Source organism: Poeciliopsis prolifica, unplaced genomic scaffold, assembly GCF_027474105.1.
Source record: "Poeciliopsis prolifica strain line A6 unplaced genomic scaffold, Auburn_PproV2 SCAFFOLD099, whole genome shotgun sequence".
NCBI classification, from domain to species: Eukaryota; Metazoa; Chordata; class Actinopteri; order Cyprinodontiformes; family Poeciliidae; genus Poeciliopsis; species Poeciliopsis prolifica.
The window spans coordinates 706,782-724,472 of record NW_026562474.1 but is presented as its reverse complement, the minus strand read 5'-3'; the positions used below and the strand labels follow the sequence as shown (position 1 = coordinate 724,472).

The window sequence follows — 17,691 nt, the reverse complement described above, 5'->3', positions numbered from 1 at the left end:
TTGTTCTGTCTGGCAGAACAATTATATCTCACACAACTTTAGTATTAATTGGTTATCTCTATACTCAACATTCTGCATTCACTGTAACCCTGAAATGGTTTTTTACAAAGTCTGTTTGTTTGAAACTAAAGTTGCTACAGAGGGGCTTCCAACCCCCCCCCCCACACCCCCTCAAAACAAACAGGTGACCTCGAATGATGAAAACAGTTTAGCCAAAATTGTTTTCTTAAAAAACATTTTTTTAAATGTATGAAGTAAACTTACCTCCCCCCAAGTCCACCTTATAGGTGTTATAATCCTGTGAAGATGCTTTTTACTCCAGGTATTAATTTTCCAGTTAAAACTAATGCATCATAAAAAGTTATTTGAAGGAAAAAATAAACCCACTGAAAATACTAAAAAGTTTGCTCCAAAAAGAAAACCCGTTAGCAGAGGTAGCAACTGTCTAAATCCCAACTAGTGATACTGACAAATAAAAATGAACTGTTAATGCAAATAATTCTTCAACAGAGCATCTTCTTATTAACATTATCATGTTGCGACTGCAACATTAAAATTGTACTTGAGTAAATTCTGAAGTAGTGGTATCTGTGCCTGGTATCCATGGTGTCTGTAGTTTGAAATGTTCAGAGTGAAGCAGAGCAGCTCAGGTTTATGAACATGACAGACGATGCATAACAGAGGTCAAATATTTAGAAGTTTTTACACGAGTTAAATATGCAGAGTTTTGAATCAGCTTCAAAAACTTTATTCAGACAATAAAAATCAGATGTGATACAACCACATGTCGCTCTGTGCAGCTCTTAAGGCAGTTCCTGATATCAGGCTAACAACCAGGCTGTAATAAATACATAAAAGGAATTCAGGAGATGAATTACATTTTTCTACTTTATAAATATATAAATCAAAAACCATTTACTTCAACTTTAGTCTGACATTGTGGAAACTGAGCTGAGTAAGAACCACATGAAGAGAATTGTACTATTTATCCAACAAATGTAAGAACTACAAGTGATTAGAAAATTTCCTTTGGTTCCAAAATAAACACAGACTGAATGATGAAACATTGCAATAAAAAGAAAAATCCCTAAGAATTAAGATTGTAATTCCAAGATGACTGGCTCATCTTGGAATCTGCTTTCAATGCAACAGAACTTTCTCCTAATATCCATTTTTTATTTTCATACAAACTCTTCACATGTTCAAACAAGATCTGGCTAAATCACATTAATGAAACCTAATGGATGTCATCACTTAGCTTAAAGTATGAAAATGCTGCTTCATCATGCTGTGACAAACGATGTTAGTCAGCAGCAGAAAATTAAGTCAAATTGTTTAAATTGATCTGTGAGTAAATATTCAGAGTAAATATTTACATTGAATTTATAGGAACATCCTGCAACAGAGAACATCATGACACCTGTATGATAATCAGAAAAAGCCATCACATTGTAAAGTGTCACTTTAATCCACTTAACACTGACAGAATCACTTTAAAGTGAAAATCAACATTTACAGACTTTATGTTGGCGAAGGTAATACATGGTTACTGAATACTTTCATTTTGCCTGTGGAAAAGTTACAAGTTGTGGTGAATGTGCATGTAGACATGTACATGACATATAAAAATACAACAGCTTCACAATTTGACAGTTTTCACGACTATCCAATCAGATAGTCGTTTTTTTTCTCTGCATTCAAGCGATTTCTTTACAGGAGTGTAAAATGTGCATCTGTTGGTAACAAGCAGAAACGTTGCAGCTGTCCGTCAGGCGCGTGCAGAGATCAAAAATCATAGTCACAGAAAAAACACCACATGTTTTTATTACTTCATGTTAAGTGCCACAACAGAAAATAAGTTGTGAAGATGCAGTTTAAACATTCCACACCAAATCAATGCAGCAATGACCAACGACGGCACAAATGGCCTCCAGGACTGGCCTGCTTCCACATGAAACAACCGTTTGAAATAGTTTAGGCTCCTGTGATCTACTGAGGATCACCAGAACGGATCACTCTTCAACCCTTTGCAACCCTCTGAGAACCAGCTGAACTAATCCTGACAATGGAGATCTGAGAGCCAATCACTGTTAGGATAGAGGAGGTATAAAAAACAAAAAGAAAATGTGGTTGTTGTACAAGTTAAGATGAAAACACAACCACATCATCATCATCAGCAATCTTCTATGTTCAGTTTCTGTCACTTATGTTCAGGATCACATTCTTTGAAGGTTGGACTGTGACTTTAAAATCATCCAAAACATTTTATAAAATACATATAGGTATAATTATGAACACACAGACAGGATGATGTGATTTATGAAGAATCCCTCATTATAATCTGCAATGGCAAAATGTTTGGACCATTTTCTACATCTGCTGAAGTTTAGAGTTTACAGGAGTGATGTGGCTCATCTCCAGTAGTTCATCAGTAGCAGATGGGACTCTGTAAGTGACTCTCATGAAATGAAAGAGAAGAATAACAATGTCATTTAGGAAAGCAGAGGGTTTTCTCCCACCAGTCTGTGAACAGCAGTGAGCTGCTGAAGATTCAAGAATGGAAAAGTTTTGCTGCTCATTGTTCTGACAAGACTCAAACACTTCAACTCTGGTGCCACCTGGTGGTTGAAGGATACTAGCATCAAAATGCCACTAAGAATCATTATAGAAAGCATTATACCTAATCACTCCAGTGACTTTAAACCAATTAAACTCCTGCTCTGGGTTTTGTCAGTTTGTGACCTCTGGTGTCTCAGTCTTATTAATCACATAACTTTCCATCTTTGTTTATCAGCAGTTCAGTGTTTCCACGACTTTATCTTGGTTCTCATCCCTGTTTGATTCAGTTGATCCCTAACAAATAAAACAGATTGTAACATCTGATTAAACCTGAATAACTGCAGATATCGTTTACTGGAGTTTCAGACCTACATATCCTTACAACAGACTGCAGGTCGATGGTAGAAAATGACTTGAAATGATCAGTTTAAATCAGGTACAAAAAACAAAGTTGCCCTGTTGGGTACAAACAGTCGTGTTTGGAACAAAGCTACAAACTAAATTACTTCCTGCTTTTGCAATCCAATAAAAACGTCCCAGTTAAAGTTTAACATCTAAACTCTGTAACATCAGAACAGTTAAAGATAGACTTACAGTAAACCACCAGTTTTACCACCTCTTCCACAAAACTTCCCAAGAGACATTCATAAAAAATATATAAATATAAATATCTCAGTTTCATCATGGCCTCAGAGTGAGACTGGACCGGATTCCACCACTAAAATACAGTGAATGCAAAATACAAATACTACCAAAGCAAAACTCTGACATATGTTCACATTGAAGCTGTCAGTAACAAGTCAGCTCCCTTCATGTGACCCAACTCCTCAAAACTGGACCTGCTCATCAACAACGGAATTTGGGTGAATAATTGTAAACTGAGGTTAGTTTAAAGAAACATCAATCAGATGCAGGATTCGCTTCATCGTAGCAATAAGAAGAAGCAGTCAGACAAGTGGCAGAGGTCTGCGGAGCAACGTCTGTTGAATTAGTCAATGAGGCTGTTCTGTAAGGAACAGCTTGAGATCAGAGCCGTCATAGATGGAGATGATGTTCTACCGTCCAAAGAGACGCCACCATCAGAGCCACTAAAATGTCCCAACACACAGATTTACATTCTGGGGTCCTTTTAAAGCAGCGCATGTCCAAAAATCAGCAATTCACAGTTCATCATGTTCACATAGAGCTGCCTGGTATGACCAGCTGGCGTGGCCCTGAAACCGGACCCGGGTTTCTATCGTTCATCTGCAGCACCCCACCTCCCAAAAAGAGTCTCACCTCTCCAGAGTGTGAATGAACCACTGACAGAAAGAAACTGAATGACTCTGAACTGCTCAACTGGTTCTGTGGAGAAAACCCAGGAGGGACAATCCTAAAAATTCTAGACCAAATGACCTTTCCTTCCTGTCCACCCCGTCGGGCGTCGCGTGTTCAGATGGACAGGTCGGTGTCTGTGTCTGTGGGCGTGGTCTTCGGGCTCACACTGCCTCCCCTCTCCTCCGGGATGGAGGACGAGTCGCCGTTCAGGGCCGGAAGCAAACCTGAAAAAACAGGAAAGGAGCTTCAAGATAAACGTCACACCAACCCACAGCTTTTTTGCCACTAATCGAACAGAAAACTCATCTGGCCAGAGAGCAAGACAGAGAACTTTAGCACTTAACATCCCCTAAATTCATCTTTTGGATAAATTCTAAAGCACTAATTTAATTGGTTGTTGAGTCAACTTTCAGTTGAATAAAGTTCGACATCTGTGTTGAAGTCACCAAATGTTGAGTTCTTGAAGTAAGACACATTGAGACGTTGGTGCAGATATGAAGCACAACTCAGGTTCAGAGGCCTCAGTCCTAGACGCAGACCGATGCTGCACATCTTCCCCCTCTGTCATTACCCACTTTACTGTCTGACAACTGCTAAATAAAGACCTCTATTCTTCAAGAAGTTAGCTGTTTATATTCATGCTCTTATTTTGAAGTGGGTGAAGACTGTTTATGCACCACTTCCTTTTTCTCTTCCCCAGTTTTCTTATTTCCTCTCCTAATAACTTTATTTCAGACTTACAGCAACAACTAATCACAAACACTAAGATATGAACTTAAATAGAATATCTAGAAACATTATTGATCATGTGTTAGGTTTAAGGACAGATAGAATTTGAATGGAAGTGAGAGCTTTAACATTAGCGTCTGCTAAATACCATGTTGGTGCAGCTCTTTAGTGTTTGCGGACTTAATGTTGATGATTAGCATGTTAGCTAGTGGTGCTCAAAACTTCAGATAATCACCACCAGTCAAATTACATGGCTCTATGTCAGAGAAACATTTCAAGCATTTGTCTTCCACCCAGCATTGTAACTAAATCCGCTGAAGCTTGTGGCTGTGATGTGACAAAATGTAAAAAGGTTTGAGGGGTTTAATTACTTCTTTTCCCGTTGCAGTTGTGTCTGTTGTAGAAAGTCTTTACATAACTCATTTAAATATTCAGTAAAATGTCTGAGTCTTACGTTCAGTCTCGTAGACGGAGCTGTCGGAGGACGTTCGGTGTCTGCGTGGAGCTGACCTCTGACCTCCACTCACATACTCCTTTAGTACACCTGACCTGGAGGGAGATAAAGCCTCTAACACACCAGACAGGATGGAACAAACTCAATGTGGTCTGACTCACATTTGATTGCACTGGAGGGAAACCTGTCTGTATAAAAAGATATTTTCAGAAACTCATTAAGTGCAAAAATAAACCTTTAAAAATGTATTTAAAAAACTGCTGGTGTTGTGTTTCTATTAAAACACGACATGTTTGAGGTTGTGGCTCTTCTCTCAACAACTGAGGTTCTGTTCATTTGAAAAATGTTTACTTTAATACTAACCAACCAAAAATAATTCAGTGCAGCCTTTGTTACATCTTTATTACATTTTCTACTAATTAATGCTCAACTCACTTTTGTCAACCTCTGCTAATAAAGACTTCTCTGTTTTCTGTAGTAAAATCCTCCACACGTTTTTTTTCTATCCTTGTTTAAAATTCCTGAGTTAGTCCTGGTGAGAGGATTGAAGTTAATCTCAGCAGGAATTTCACAGCTCAGAAATGTAGAAAATCATTTTGCTGCAGGAAGCAGCGAGGTGCAGAAAACAACAACACAAACCAAACACCTTGTTTCAGACCTGAACATGTTTGGCTGTCACAGAGATCTAGATAAAAGCAACTGGTTGAATTTAATGAAGCAACTGGTTGATAAGAAAGAAGCTTCAATACATTTATTGATCAACTGGCTTTTTTAGTCTGTTCTGAAGTCTACACTGTGTTACTGATGAACTGACCTGTCAAAGCTGTAAGTACCAGGGTGGCTGATGGAGCGCTTCATCTGCAGAGGGACAGAAACATTTATGATGCCAACGTTATTAAAACCAGCCTTGTTTTTTATAAATCACACAATTTCACAAAAGAGCAGCTGGACAGGACATTTAAAATGTGCAAGTTTTACTTTTTTTTTAATCAATTAAAAAATACTTCATGTATTCTAAAGGGGGAATTAATGTTATTGTAACTCATATCATCCAAGTAGCTTCCAAGAATTGTTGTGGATGGTGATCCTGTGAGCAGGAAGGATCTCCTTCAGCAGTCAGACTCGCAACAAATCTTAAGAGGCCTCTGACTGAAGATTGTTGCTGTATGAGATGCTAACAGCTCAATATTAGGGCAGCAGAGACGATACTCAACAGTAACACTTCCTGGATGTTAAAATCAGTTCTTAGAACCCTTGCTAATCCACTTCCTTTGCTTTGCTGCTACTTTTTATATCTGCCTGGCCAAGCAGAGAGATTATGAGTACCTTGTTGCCATGATAACACACCATAACAGCTGTCTAAAAGTTGGTATGGTGCACAGCGTCCAAAACAAGAGAGAATAACTGTCCAAACATGCATTGCATGACATAAACGCATATGAAAACTGAATTACCCTTTCAGGAGGTCGGAGGTCAGGGGTCAAACTCTGGTTGGCTAGGCTCATACACTCCTCCAAAGTCCTGATGAACGTCTCACAGGTGGCACTGAGCAACGAGGCCTGAACAGAGTTAAACCAGCATATTTAACGTCCACTGTTCAGGGTGAAGTTCTGCTCAGTAAATCAGTATCATACTGATTTACTGGATATGATACGACATGTTGGATATGATACGACATGTTGGATATGATACGGCATGTTGGATATGATACAACATGTTGGATATGATACGGCATGTTGGATATGATACGGCATGTTGGATATGATACAACATGTTGGATATGATACAACATGTTGGATATGATACAACATGTTGGATATGATACGGCATGTTGGATATGATACAACATGTTGGATATGATACAACATGTTGGATATGATACAACATGTTGGATATGATACAACATGTTGGATATGATACAACATGTTGGATATGATACGACATGTTGGATATGATACGGCATGTTGGATATGATACAACATGTTGGATATGATACGGCATGTTGGATATGATACAACATGTTGGATAGGCCCATCACCATAATTGTCCCAGACGTTATTGAGATAAACAATAATATTGTTGCTTTGAGGCCATTTTGAAGTAACATACAGTAAGGGCCTAATAATGCAAGAACACATTTTCAAAGGTCAATAAACTTTAATTTCTATAGAACATTTATCGTAATTTAGTTGAGACCAAAGCACCAGACTGAAGACGTCATCCAGTTTTTGATAAAAAGAGAAAAATACAGTCTTGTAAATAGAAATGATCTAGCTGGTTTTAATTTATCATGCGATTAATTGATTTATTGCAACAAGTTTGAGTACAATTTCTTTATTTTGAGGACAAAGATTCTAAATGTCTACTTTCTTCTCTACAACTTGCTTGCGGTCATTTCTGACCCATGTTTAGACCAGTTTAATCCAAACAGGTTGGTTTTGTCTTACCTCTGAAGTGGGCGGGGCTTCTGCGTCTGCACTGTGCTGTGATTGGATCGTCTGGACTTGCTGGACAAGGAGGTCACAGTACAGGCGAAGTTCAGACATTTTGGTTTTCAGACAGTCTGAACCTGACAACACACACACACACACACACACACACACACACACACACACACACAGTGGTCAGATAAGTTTGTTTACAATAACAAAGCTTTATTGATCAAGTTAACTGATTACATCACAACGTACCTCTGTGTTTGTGGCTTTCCAGAGTTCCAGCTTTGGACGATCCCAACGCCACTAGCCACCTCTGCCTCTCTGCGGCGTTCACGGCTCGCACATAGAAATGCTGCTCACCGGGAATGATCAGCTCCAGACGAGTCGAGTCTGTAGGATGGACTGAAACACAACGTGTGGTTGGATACCTTTACCTTCACAGTGACGAGACCAGGCCAGGCAGACCCACCTTTAATGTCACACACGGACATCTTGATGGATCCCTTGCTGCCTTTCGCGACGTCGTCCTCGCTGTCGTAGTACGAGATTACGCCGTCTTCCAGGACGAACCAGCGTGGCTGCCAGCCTGCAGACACAGAACACACACTTATCCCACAAGATTTCTGAACAACGCTGACAGAACTTCAAAACTTTAATGTCATTGAATTCGTCAGACTAACCAGGGGCCAATGACAAGACGGTTTCATTTTAACTTTTGATGTGATTCATTGATTTATTGCGACGGGCTTAGCAGTTTTATAGATTTCTCTGCAAAACTCTCCAGTCTTTTCCAAACAGAAAAATGGAGGTTAATTTTTAAGGCAAAAAATTATTGCACTAAATAATATTGTTGTTTTGATTAATTAACTATAATGCAAGCTTGCTCAGTCAAAAATTGATAAACATTAATTTTGTACATAACACTCCACACAGGAACTGGAAGATCCAAAGATCCAAATAAAACACAACAAATCAGAGTTAATAACCACATACAACTGGAAACATAAATAAAGTGGATTATGTCTCTGAAAACAAAGTTGCTTTTCAAAAATATTGAGCTTATTTTAATTTATCATGGATTAAGTGCTTATTGTGATGCGTTTACCTGTTATTCGTGTAAATAAAAGAGAATTTTTGCCTTTTGCAGCCGCTCTGATGTTGGATTTCTCCATCTGCAGCTAATTTGGGATTAACAATCTGGCTTTGGAGCCAGAGTACATAAAAAATTGTCTAGAGGCCGAAAGTATCTGGTCTAGGATCAGCTTCTCTATTATTTTAATAATGCAGAAACTCTACATAAACGTCTTTGTTTCAGATACTTCCTGTAATCCTGAACAATCCGACCCAACATAAAACCCTGATTAAACAGAGGAGGATTTACAGTAAAAAAAAAAAACCCAAAACATTGCATATACTTATACAGGAACAGTACAGAGATCGGTAGCAGATTAGTTTTGAAGAAAAACAAATCCACCTGATCTTGTAAATCCTGACAATCCACCATTGCTCTAGCTCAATGGAAGAAGAACCAGACTGTATTATAGTCAAACTGTTTATTCTTGATGACAGAAAACCAGAAAAATTCCCAAATGGGTGCATGGATGTTAAATTGCTCCCATCGTCATAACAACTCTCTGAATTGGAGATCTGGAATCTGTGTTAGAAAACTGAATTTATTCAGAAAACACAGCGGCCTGCAGAATGGACTCTGAGCCTTTTCACATTTTGGCCTCTTGCAACCACAAGCTTGGGTGGATTTGAATTACTTCACAACACACACCCGACATACAACAGCATGGTCCAGTCAAAGTTCTGACCAACTTCTGGTTGCAAATTTTGTAGCAAGATCTTCACTGATGTTCTCCAATCAGTGGCTGATGTCAGTGAACATTCACATTTTCCAATGAAAAGCTGCTAGAGACAAACCATAACAAACTCACAGCTGGAGTGAAAACAAAATGTGACTCTACAAAGTTGATTTATTACAAAGTATTTATCTACAAAGTAGAGTCACATTCTGTTGTGTGGCACACTAGTAAAAGACATGATCAAGTGATATTAATCTTAGATTTTAGATGCAGGTCAATGTAATAAATATCAAACAGCAGTAGTACAGATCTACTGCTATGTACCTCCAACATCTCCTGTAGTTTATAGCACAAGTTCATTCAGGAACACACTTCAGTTCAGTTAATGTTATTAAAATAAACATTTGTCATTTTTATCTTACTTGAATTATTAAGTGATTGCATTGAGTGAATAGTATAACAACAGAAATAAACTATTCCAGGAACAATTAACAGAACCCAACGAACATTAAATATTAAAAGATATTTATTAAGCAACTAAATAAAGACAGGTTTGTAAATATTATTTTTATCCGTAGTGACTGAATTGTATTAAAATAGCACGAGTAATTATCACAAACTATTTCTGTTTCATGTGAACTTCAAGTCCTTCCAACTGTTAGCTGTTTATTTAATTAATATTTCTACACTAGACAGTTAGTTTGGCTACAAAAAGACAAAAACATTTTATATATTTTTTTTAGTTTTAACTTAGATATTTAGAGCCACACAGAACTGAAAATAAAGATTTATTATGCAGCAATACTAAATGAAGTGTCCAACTTTATGTAGGTAAAGAGAAACTGTTTACCTGGATTTTTTACCGACATTATTTTAAGCTGTCCGCTTCAAGGCATCGCTAAATTATTATAAATATCTCCATATTTATTCATGGGAGTTTGTCTTACTGTTTCTGCATCACTTAAACAGGTGTTCATTAATGTTAGCTACTTAAGAGTTGGAAAGGAACATTTCTAACACAATGAACATTCGCAAAAGAATAAAATAAAATAAAATAAAAATGGTCTGAAATCAAATTACACTAAAAAACTATCAGCCAGAGTCCTCACCTGTCATGTAATTAGTCCACTTGTATAAAATGCCCTCCATGACGTCTCCGAACATCGGGTTACTGAAGGTGGATGTTAGCTGGGAGCTAAAGCTAATGCTCAGGGACTCGTTAGCAAACAGCGGCCATTCTCAGCTGCTGCTCTCCTCAGCATGAAAGAGAGGCTTCCTGAAATCTGCCGATTGTTCGCCGGAGAAAACTGAGCTGAAGAGGTGAGTCTGTGTGGAGCTGCTCATCGTCTCTCAGCGGGGAATCAGCTGATGGAGAAAAGTGTCAACAAAACAGCGGATTTTGTACGGGAAGCTGCGAGGGACAATTGAGCTTTCTAACCCTAAGCAATGGGTTAAAAACATACAAGGAACAAGCAATTAATTAACAAAACACAAGCAAACTACACACTCAGTGTTTCCTTCTTTTTTTTTTTTTTTAAGAATTAAAGACATTTATTTAGGAAAGTACACTTTCAACTCTTTGAAGTGATTTTGACTTAGACTTATTTTACTGTCATTGCACAAAGACACAAGTGAAATTGTCAATAAAATGTCAAAGCTTGGCCACCAGAGCACACGTGTGCCTATAAATACATAATATACAAAAAATAATATGTTGCTAAATGTATATAACTTAGCATTTTCAAGCAGTCTCAATCAGTCAGTCTTACTGATGGGATTGTTGAGCAGTCTGATGGCCAGTGGGGGACAGCTATTTCTGAGTCTGGCTGTTCTGCTGCAGATGCTATGGAATCTTCTGCCAGACACCAACTAGATGAACAGACCATGGAGAGGATGTGGAGTCAGAGATCACAGAGATTTCCAGTCTGAGGCCTTGCAGCTCCCAGACCAGGTGGAGATAGTGCTGGTCAGCAGGATCTCTTTGGCATCTCTGTAGAAGATGGAAAGGATGGGAAAGGAAGGATCAGAGCAGACATAACTGTGCCTTTTTCACCAAAAAAGGTGATGTAATATGAGGTGCCCAGCCAAGGTTGTCTGTACTGTGAACCCCCAGGAACTCAGTGCTGCTGATGATCCCCACTGCTGTTGCTGATGAGGAGTCGTGTGTCGTTGGGTTGAGACCTCCTGAAGTCGACAATGATCTCTTTTGTCTTATCAACGTTCAGGAGCAGATTGTTTATTTCACTTCTAAAGCTCAACATATATTTATTCAGACATTATGTTGTATATTTACAACAACTCTACAGGCTACCAGAGTATTGTTGCTGAGCACAGTCTATCCATCCTCTGATGGTTCCTTCCAGCAAGATTATGCACCATGCCACAAAGCGCCAATCATCTCAGACTGGTGTATTGAACACGACAGTAAGATCACTGAACTCGAATGGTCACCAGACCTCAATCCAATAGAGCATATTTGGGACGTGGTGGAACAGGAGATTCGGATCAAGGATGTGCAGCGGACAAATCTGCAGCAACTGTGTGATGCTATCATGTCAATATGGACCAGACTCTGAGGAATGTTTCCAGTACCTTGTTGAATCTGTATTAAAGCAGTTCTGAAGGTAAAAGGGGGTCCAACTCGGTGCTATCAAGGTGTCCCTAATAAAGTGGCCGTTGAGTGTGTATATGTTTATATACACACTCACCATTGACTCACACACACCATTGACAAAACCCAACCAAAAAGAGTTCTAATTTTTACACAACAGTATATTTTCATCCATTCATTTTCTAACAGCCTTGTTCCCTGGGGGGGGGTCAGCAGGTGCTGGTCCATCTCCAGTGAAAGGCGGGGTCACCCTGTACAGGTTGCCAGTCTGTCACAAACAATACATTTTATTCACTTCAATATACAAAGCCATGTTGATGATTGAAACAGTTTCTATAGAAAATATCATTTAAAAAGATACAACCCAGAGGTTCTGTTAAGAAATTAGAAGTCATTATTTGTATAAACAGATAAAACTTGAAGCTGAAAAAAGCCCTTAGCAGCTTTCACTTGCTATTTTCAACAAGACCACATTTTCATCCTTTAAAACTAATTCAAGGCTTCAGAAAAATGAGCATTGCTTCTAATAACGTGTGGAAGGAGATGTTTCTGGAGGAAACACTGTGCGATGCTGTGATCAAAGTCAGAGATGCAGAGTTTAAAGTTCACAGGTTTGTTTTGTGCAACCCCAGTGCTTTCTTCAGGTAAATCATTATACCGTAGCTATTTTCTCTTTCATTCCTGATCTCAGTGTGGCATATTGTAAAATGGTTATGAGTTTTCACAAGCACTAAATTGTGCTTTTGGAATCTTTTGGAGAAGAAAAAGTTGTCAGGTTAAAACTATAATTCTACCACAGGCCTTGCATTTCAAAAAGCTCCTTAAATTGTTCTAGTGAAGCTGCATTAAGCTTGATTGATACAGCTCTGCTCCTCTGGAGTTATTAAAAGACATTGTTTCTGATCCACCTTATGTAATCAAATTCAAAAATACTTAATTGATCCAAAGGGAAATTCAGTAATTATATCACATTGACCTTTTCTGTTCAAATTATTAACCTGCCTATTAAGTTGACTCAGTACTATTTTTTACAACCTGACTTATTCTGTTTCCATCTGTCTTGTTAGAATGTAAACAAATGCATGTTTCCATGGTGATGGGTACAATGACACTCTCCAGTAGCTTAGCTCACACCAGGCATCAGGTTTTGATACAAATGAAGGAAATGTAACATTCAGAAAGCTAAGAGGGCAAAGTTACTCAAAGTTACGCAAAGTTACTCAAAGTTTCTGTAGCCATTAAAGTTCATTTGAAGGTGAAGAAACCATACAGTAACTTGCATAAGTATTCCTTCTCCTTCAAAAACAGCATGTCATGTTACAGACCAACACAAAGTTGTATAATTGTGAAATTTACTTTTCCAAAAGAGCAAAGAGGTCTTCCATAAAGCCCCCTTTACTCTTGTACTCTTAAATAAAATCCATTACAACCAATAGAAGTGATCTAATTAGCAAATTGGGTCCACCTGTGTGTTTTTAATTTTGGTAGAAATCTACCTGTTCCATGAAGGAATGGGCAAAAAGGTTCAAACAATTTGTAAGTACTGTATTCCACAGCTTTAGTCACTTGACGTATGTTTCTTAAACCTCCGGTCTCCCACAGAGACCTCTTCCTCAGTGAGCAATCATCTGGGCACCAAGTCTACAGTTTCCCTGACCTGTCACAAAATATCATGGAGCTCATTCTTGAGTATGCCTACACCTCCTCTGTTGTGGTGACGGAGGATAATGTGGTAGAGTTGTTGGCTGCAGCAGACCGCTTTGCTGTTCCTGGCATCCTTAAGGCCTGCTGTGACTTCCTGCAGCAAACACTCTGCCCTAAGAACTGCATCAAGACCTGGAAGCTAGCAGATCACTACAAGATCCTTGACCTGAAGGAAGTGGCCTACCTCTACATCCTGCAACACTTTGAGGAGGTGGTGGAGTTTTGTGCTGACTTCCAGCAGCTCCCTGTTGAGGAGCTGGTGGAACTCATCAGGAAGGACGAGCTGAATGTGAGAAAGGAGACCTTTGTGTTTGAGGCCATCCTCCGATGGGTCAAGTTTGCTCCTGAGGATCGTCGGGGATACATGGGGACACTTTTCACTCATGTAAGTGAATGTTGGGACACGGATCTCCCCAAACTGTAGATATGCTGCTAGTTTCTACATAAAAATCTCCTGTCTTTATCCAGGTTCGCCTGCTCCAAATACCCATTGATTACTTAGTCGAAACTATGTGCAAAGATAATCTGGTTAGAAACAATTTACAATGTGTCAATATGATAATCAGTGCGATGAAGGTCCTCCATGGGTCCAACTTGGAGATGTCCCTTACCTCTACCCGTTTACCTTCTCATGTGCTGCTGGCCATTGGGGGCTTTGAAGACAATTATCCTTCTGACAAAATTGAGTTGTACAATGTTCGAAAAAACTGCTGGAAGACAGTGTACAAAAATCCAGCGCCATTCCCAGAATTCAGCGGCTGTGTTTACCTCAAAGGAAACATCTACTGTGTCGGAGGGTGCCACGCTGATCACTACTTGAGCAGCGTCATAAGGTTCAATCTCGCCACCCAAACTTGGAAAGAAGTGGGGACGATGCACAAAGCTCGATGCTATGTCAGTGTAGTGGTGCTCAACGACCAGATCTATGCAATGGGAGGCTGCAACAAGTATGATACATTCAAAACTGCAGAACGGTTTAACCCTGACACCAATCAGTGGACTCTGATCGCACCGATGTCTGAACACAGAGCCGATGCTGGGTCTACAACTCTTCATGGGAAGGTAAGTGGATTAAGTGTTCTTGGACAAGGTTTGACCTTCTATGGTTCTGAAAGGTCTTTTTAGCTAAAGTGTTGTTGAATCATGAACATTGACCTTAACAGAGTCAGATGTTTTGGTTTATACAGTAATCTCCTGGACAAATCTTTAATGCATTCTTGGGATAATTGTTTGGCTGGACAGTCCTGTGAAGGTTCATCACTGCTTCATGTTGTCTCTCACTGTGGTTCACTGGGATCCCAAAGCCTTAGAAATGGATTTCTAACTTTTTCCAGGCCGAAATATTTCAGTGACTTTGTTTCTCATCTGTTTATCAGGGCCTGGTGTTTTACTTTTTGAGAACTGGTGACCTTCCTTAGGTTCTGTTCTAGTCACTTCTTCTTCTTCTGTATTTACTCAGATTATCTTTGTATAATGTTGAATATCAGTAGAAATCTACGTTTGGCAAATACTTTTTCACTGAACTATATCTCAGAGGTTGGGACTCTGTTCATTTCCAGATATTGGTGAGCTCCTTCTGTATGAAGAAGTTGTAATTTTGAGAACTAAACAAAAAAAAAAATCAAATGGAATACATGGAGAATTTGGAATTCCCACTTGGAAAGTCTCAACTCTGCCTTATAATTCAGCATGGCTACAACAGATGAAAGAAGCCTACCCTGGAGAGCTTGCCAGTCCATCCAAAGGCAATACAGAGACACACAGGACAAATAACCATGCGCACATTCACACCTATGAACAATTCAGAAAACAACATACCTTTACCTTGACTGGTAGGTCCAAAAGCATGATCTAGCTGTCATGCTTTTGGAGTGTGGGAGAAACCAGAGTACCTGGAGAGAACTCATGCATGCACAGGTAGAATATGCAAACTCTTTGCAGAAAACCCCAGGATCTTCTTGTTGCAAAACAACAGCATACTAACTGTGCAGCCCCCTTCTGAAAACCTATATACCATTAAATCAGTCCTGTTGTCTAATAAATATTTTCAGTGAGATGGTGAGCATTTTGCTTTGATTGGAGGTATTTGTGTTTTTAGGTGTCTTTTTTACGAGTGATGGTAGAACAGACAAAGCGTTTCATAAGTGGGCTCACCATTTGCACCAGGAAAAACATTTTGAAGGGAAGGCTTTTAACAAGGTTCAAAACATATTTTTGGGAGTCTTTGATCACTTCAAGAAATGCAATTGTGAGGTTAGTAGGCTAGGTAACTGCCAAACCCAAACTGGTCCATCAAAGTGTCAGAAAAACATGAGCAATCGCCCCAGAGAGCAAATCTTCACTCCCCAGGAGTCCAGCTCATTCTGCCCTTCAGGCTCCACTGATCTGTGGCCAGCACTTCTCAGCTATGTTGCTACCATTCCCTTTTGGTTCAACTTTCAATCCCATCATGGGGTCTTTCTGCATGGAGTTTGCATGTTCCTTTGTGCATGAGTGGTTTCTTGCTCTGGATTTCTCCCACAATCCAAAAGCCTGACAGTTAGGTAAATTTGACTCTCTAAATTGTTCATAGCTGTGTGTGCATGATTGTTTGTCCTGTTTCTCTGTGATGGATGGTCCCGTCCAAACTGAATGCTGCATCTTGGCCATTGAGGTAGGCATCAGCCCCCCACCCCCACAAACCTGCAAGGATGAGCAGGTTTAGGCAGGATGGATGGTTTCTCAGTAGTGAAGAAATTTCTTGTCTGGACTTAATGCACAGAGAAATTTTCCATTATGCCAAGCTGAGAGTCACTCAGCTCCTAAAGGCAACTCATTTTTTCACAAATGTTTGTAGCAGCAGTTTTAATGACAACATGCTGGCATTAAAACTGAGCTCAAGGAAGAGATAACATGAATTCAGTGGGATGAATCTATAGTTTTAACAATTTAGTATTTAGTGTTTGTTCTGTCCTGTTTGTTCTACCTGTGCATGCATGAGTTCTCTCCAGGTACTCTGGCTTTCCCCCAAAGTCTTTGCCTTGACCTCTTGACCTTGTGTCTCTGTATTGTGTTGGGTAAGGTGAAGCTTTGTGCTTCTACCTCTGTTAGAAACAAACATATGATGAAATTACAGAAATCGTACTAAGATAGGAATCGTCAAGAATGATTCTTGTTCTCCCTTATTGATTCTCAGGTGTACATATGCGGTGGATTCTTAATGGATGATGCAATATCTTCTTGCGAGTGCTACAACCCTAACACCAATCAGTGGACGCTTATCACACACATGGCAACCGCTCGAACGGCAGCAGGTGTCATTGCCTACAAAGACCAGCTCTATGTGGTAAAGAGAGCTAAAGAAACTTGTTCATGACTTGAGCTTGGCTGTAATCCTCGTCTAAATTCCAGCCTTTCTTCCAGCTTGGAGGCTACGACGGTAGAAGGCACGTATCCGAGGTTGCTGCTTATGACCCCTTGACCAAATGTTGGTGCATGCTGAACCCCATGGCTCACCCCCGTAGCAACTTTGGGACTGTGGTGTTAGAGGACCAGATTTATGTAGTGGGAGGTTTCACAGATGATAATGACCAGTTGTGCTCTAAAGTGGAACGCTATGACGGAAATACTAAGACATGGCAAGTTGTCCGGGACCTGGATTCTCCTCGTGGTGCCGTCAACTGCTGCGTGGTGGAGCGAATCCCCCATGCTGCTGCTTTTGTATACTAAAAACCAACTTAGATATGTCAATAAATGCATTGATTTTATATCTACTTAAACATATTTTTGTTTACCAGGAAAATGAGAAGATTGTTATCATAACGCCTTAAGAATGACTTACATAATGGTTGGTTATGTATTTTATTTCCCTTGCAATCTTGTCTGTTCTGGGACAGACATGGTTCACCTTGAAGTAGAAACTGACTCATTTTGAAAGCTTTCTGATTACCTTTCTGATTAATCTTGATCATTTGGACTTGTGACAGATCGACGTTTTTGTCTAAACGGAAATCTGAGTAATGTGTGCATTTGTGTTCACGCTGCTTTCCTCCGACATTTGTAAATTAGATTCCACTGCAGTTAACTGGTTCC

The 17,691-nt window shown here is 39.5% G+C and overlaps 2 protein-coding genes across 4 annotated transcripts; one reads left to right on the top strand and one right to left on the bottom strand.

The window, feature by feature from the left end:
* Positions 1–732: 732 nt before the first annotated feature.
* plekha3 (pleckstrin homology domain containing, family A (phosphoinositide binding specific) member 3) lies at positions 733–11,280 on the bottom strand. 2 transcript variants are annotated; one of them, XM_055023379.1, is made up of 9 exons: positions 11,075–11,280; positions 10,415–10,670; positions 7,967–8,083; positions 7,750–7,899; positions 7,507–7,628; positions 6,514–6,618; positions 5,874–5,917; positions 5,060–5,154; positions 733–4,100 (listed from the first exon to the last, which is right to left on the bottom strand). In XM_055023379.1, exons 2-9 carry the CDS (start codon positions 10,467–10,469, stop codon positions 3,991–3,993), a joined length of 798 nt encoding a protein of 265 aa, XP_054879354.1. In that variant the 5' UTR covers positions 10,470–10,670; positions 11,075–11,280; the 3' UTR covers positions 733–3,990. The 2 variants fall into 2 exon arrangements, with proteins under 2 accessions (XP_054879354.1, XP_054879353.1); XM_055023378.1 differs by lacking the exon at positions 11,075–11,280 and having other exon boundaries at positions 10,415–10,697.
* A 1,021-nt stretch (positions 11,281–12,301) lies between these two features.
* On the top strand, positions 12,302–17,366 carry LOC129353939 (kelch-like protein 10). Of its 2 annotated transcripts, none has more exons than XM_055023376.1 (5): positions 12,302–12,527; positions 13,519–14,005; positions 14,089–14,682; positions 16,796–16,945; positions 17,023–17,366. In XM_055023376.1, the coding sequence occupies exons 1-5, from the start codon at positions 12,427–12,429 to the stop codon at positions 17,326–17,328; spliced, it is 1,638 nt and encodes a 545-aa protein (XP_054879351.1). In that variant the 5' UTR covers positions 12,302–12,426; the 3' UTR covers positions 17,329–17,366. The 2 variants fall into 2 exon arrangements, with proteins under 2 accessions (XP_054879351.1, XP_054879350.1); XM_055023375.1 differs by having other exon boundaries at positions 12,302–12,560.
* The last annotated feature ends 325 nt before the right edge of the window (positions 17,367–17,691 follow it).

Bases quoted from the DNA above. Each gene is read 5' to 3' on its own strand.
- plekha3 (XM_055023379.1), bottom strand. From the start codon at position 10,469: ATGTTCGGAGACGTCATGGAGGGCATTTTATACAAGTGGACTAATTAC. The intron at 6,619-7,506 runs GTAAGACAAAAC...AACTCTGTTCAG, and splicing joins AAGCCCCGCCCACTTCAGAG to GCCTCGTTGCTCAGTGCCAC. The intron at 5,918-6,513 runs GTAATTCAGTTT...GTCCCTCTGCAG, and splicing joins ACCTCCGACCTCCTGAAAGG to ATGAAGCGCTCCATCAGCCA.
- LOC129353939 (XM_055023375.1), top strand. From the start codon at position 12,427: ATGAGCATTGCTTCTAATAACGTGTGGAAGGAGATGTTTCTGGAGGAA. The intron at 14,006-14,088 runs GTAAGTGAATGT...GTCTTTATCCAG, and splicing joins TGGGGACACTTTTCACTCAT to GTTCGCCTGCTCCAAATACC. The intron at 14,683-16,795 runs GTAAGTGGATTA...ATTGATTCTCAG, and splicing joins CTACAACTCTTCATGGGAAG to GTGTACATATGCGGTGGATT.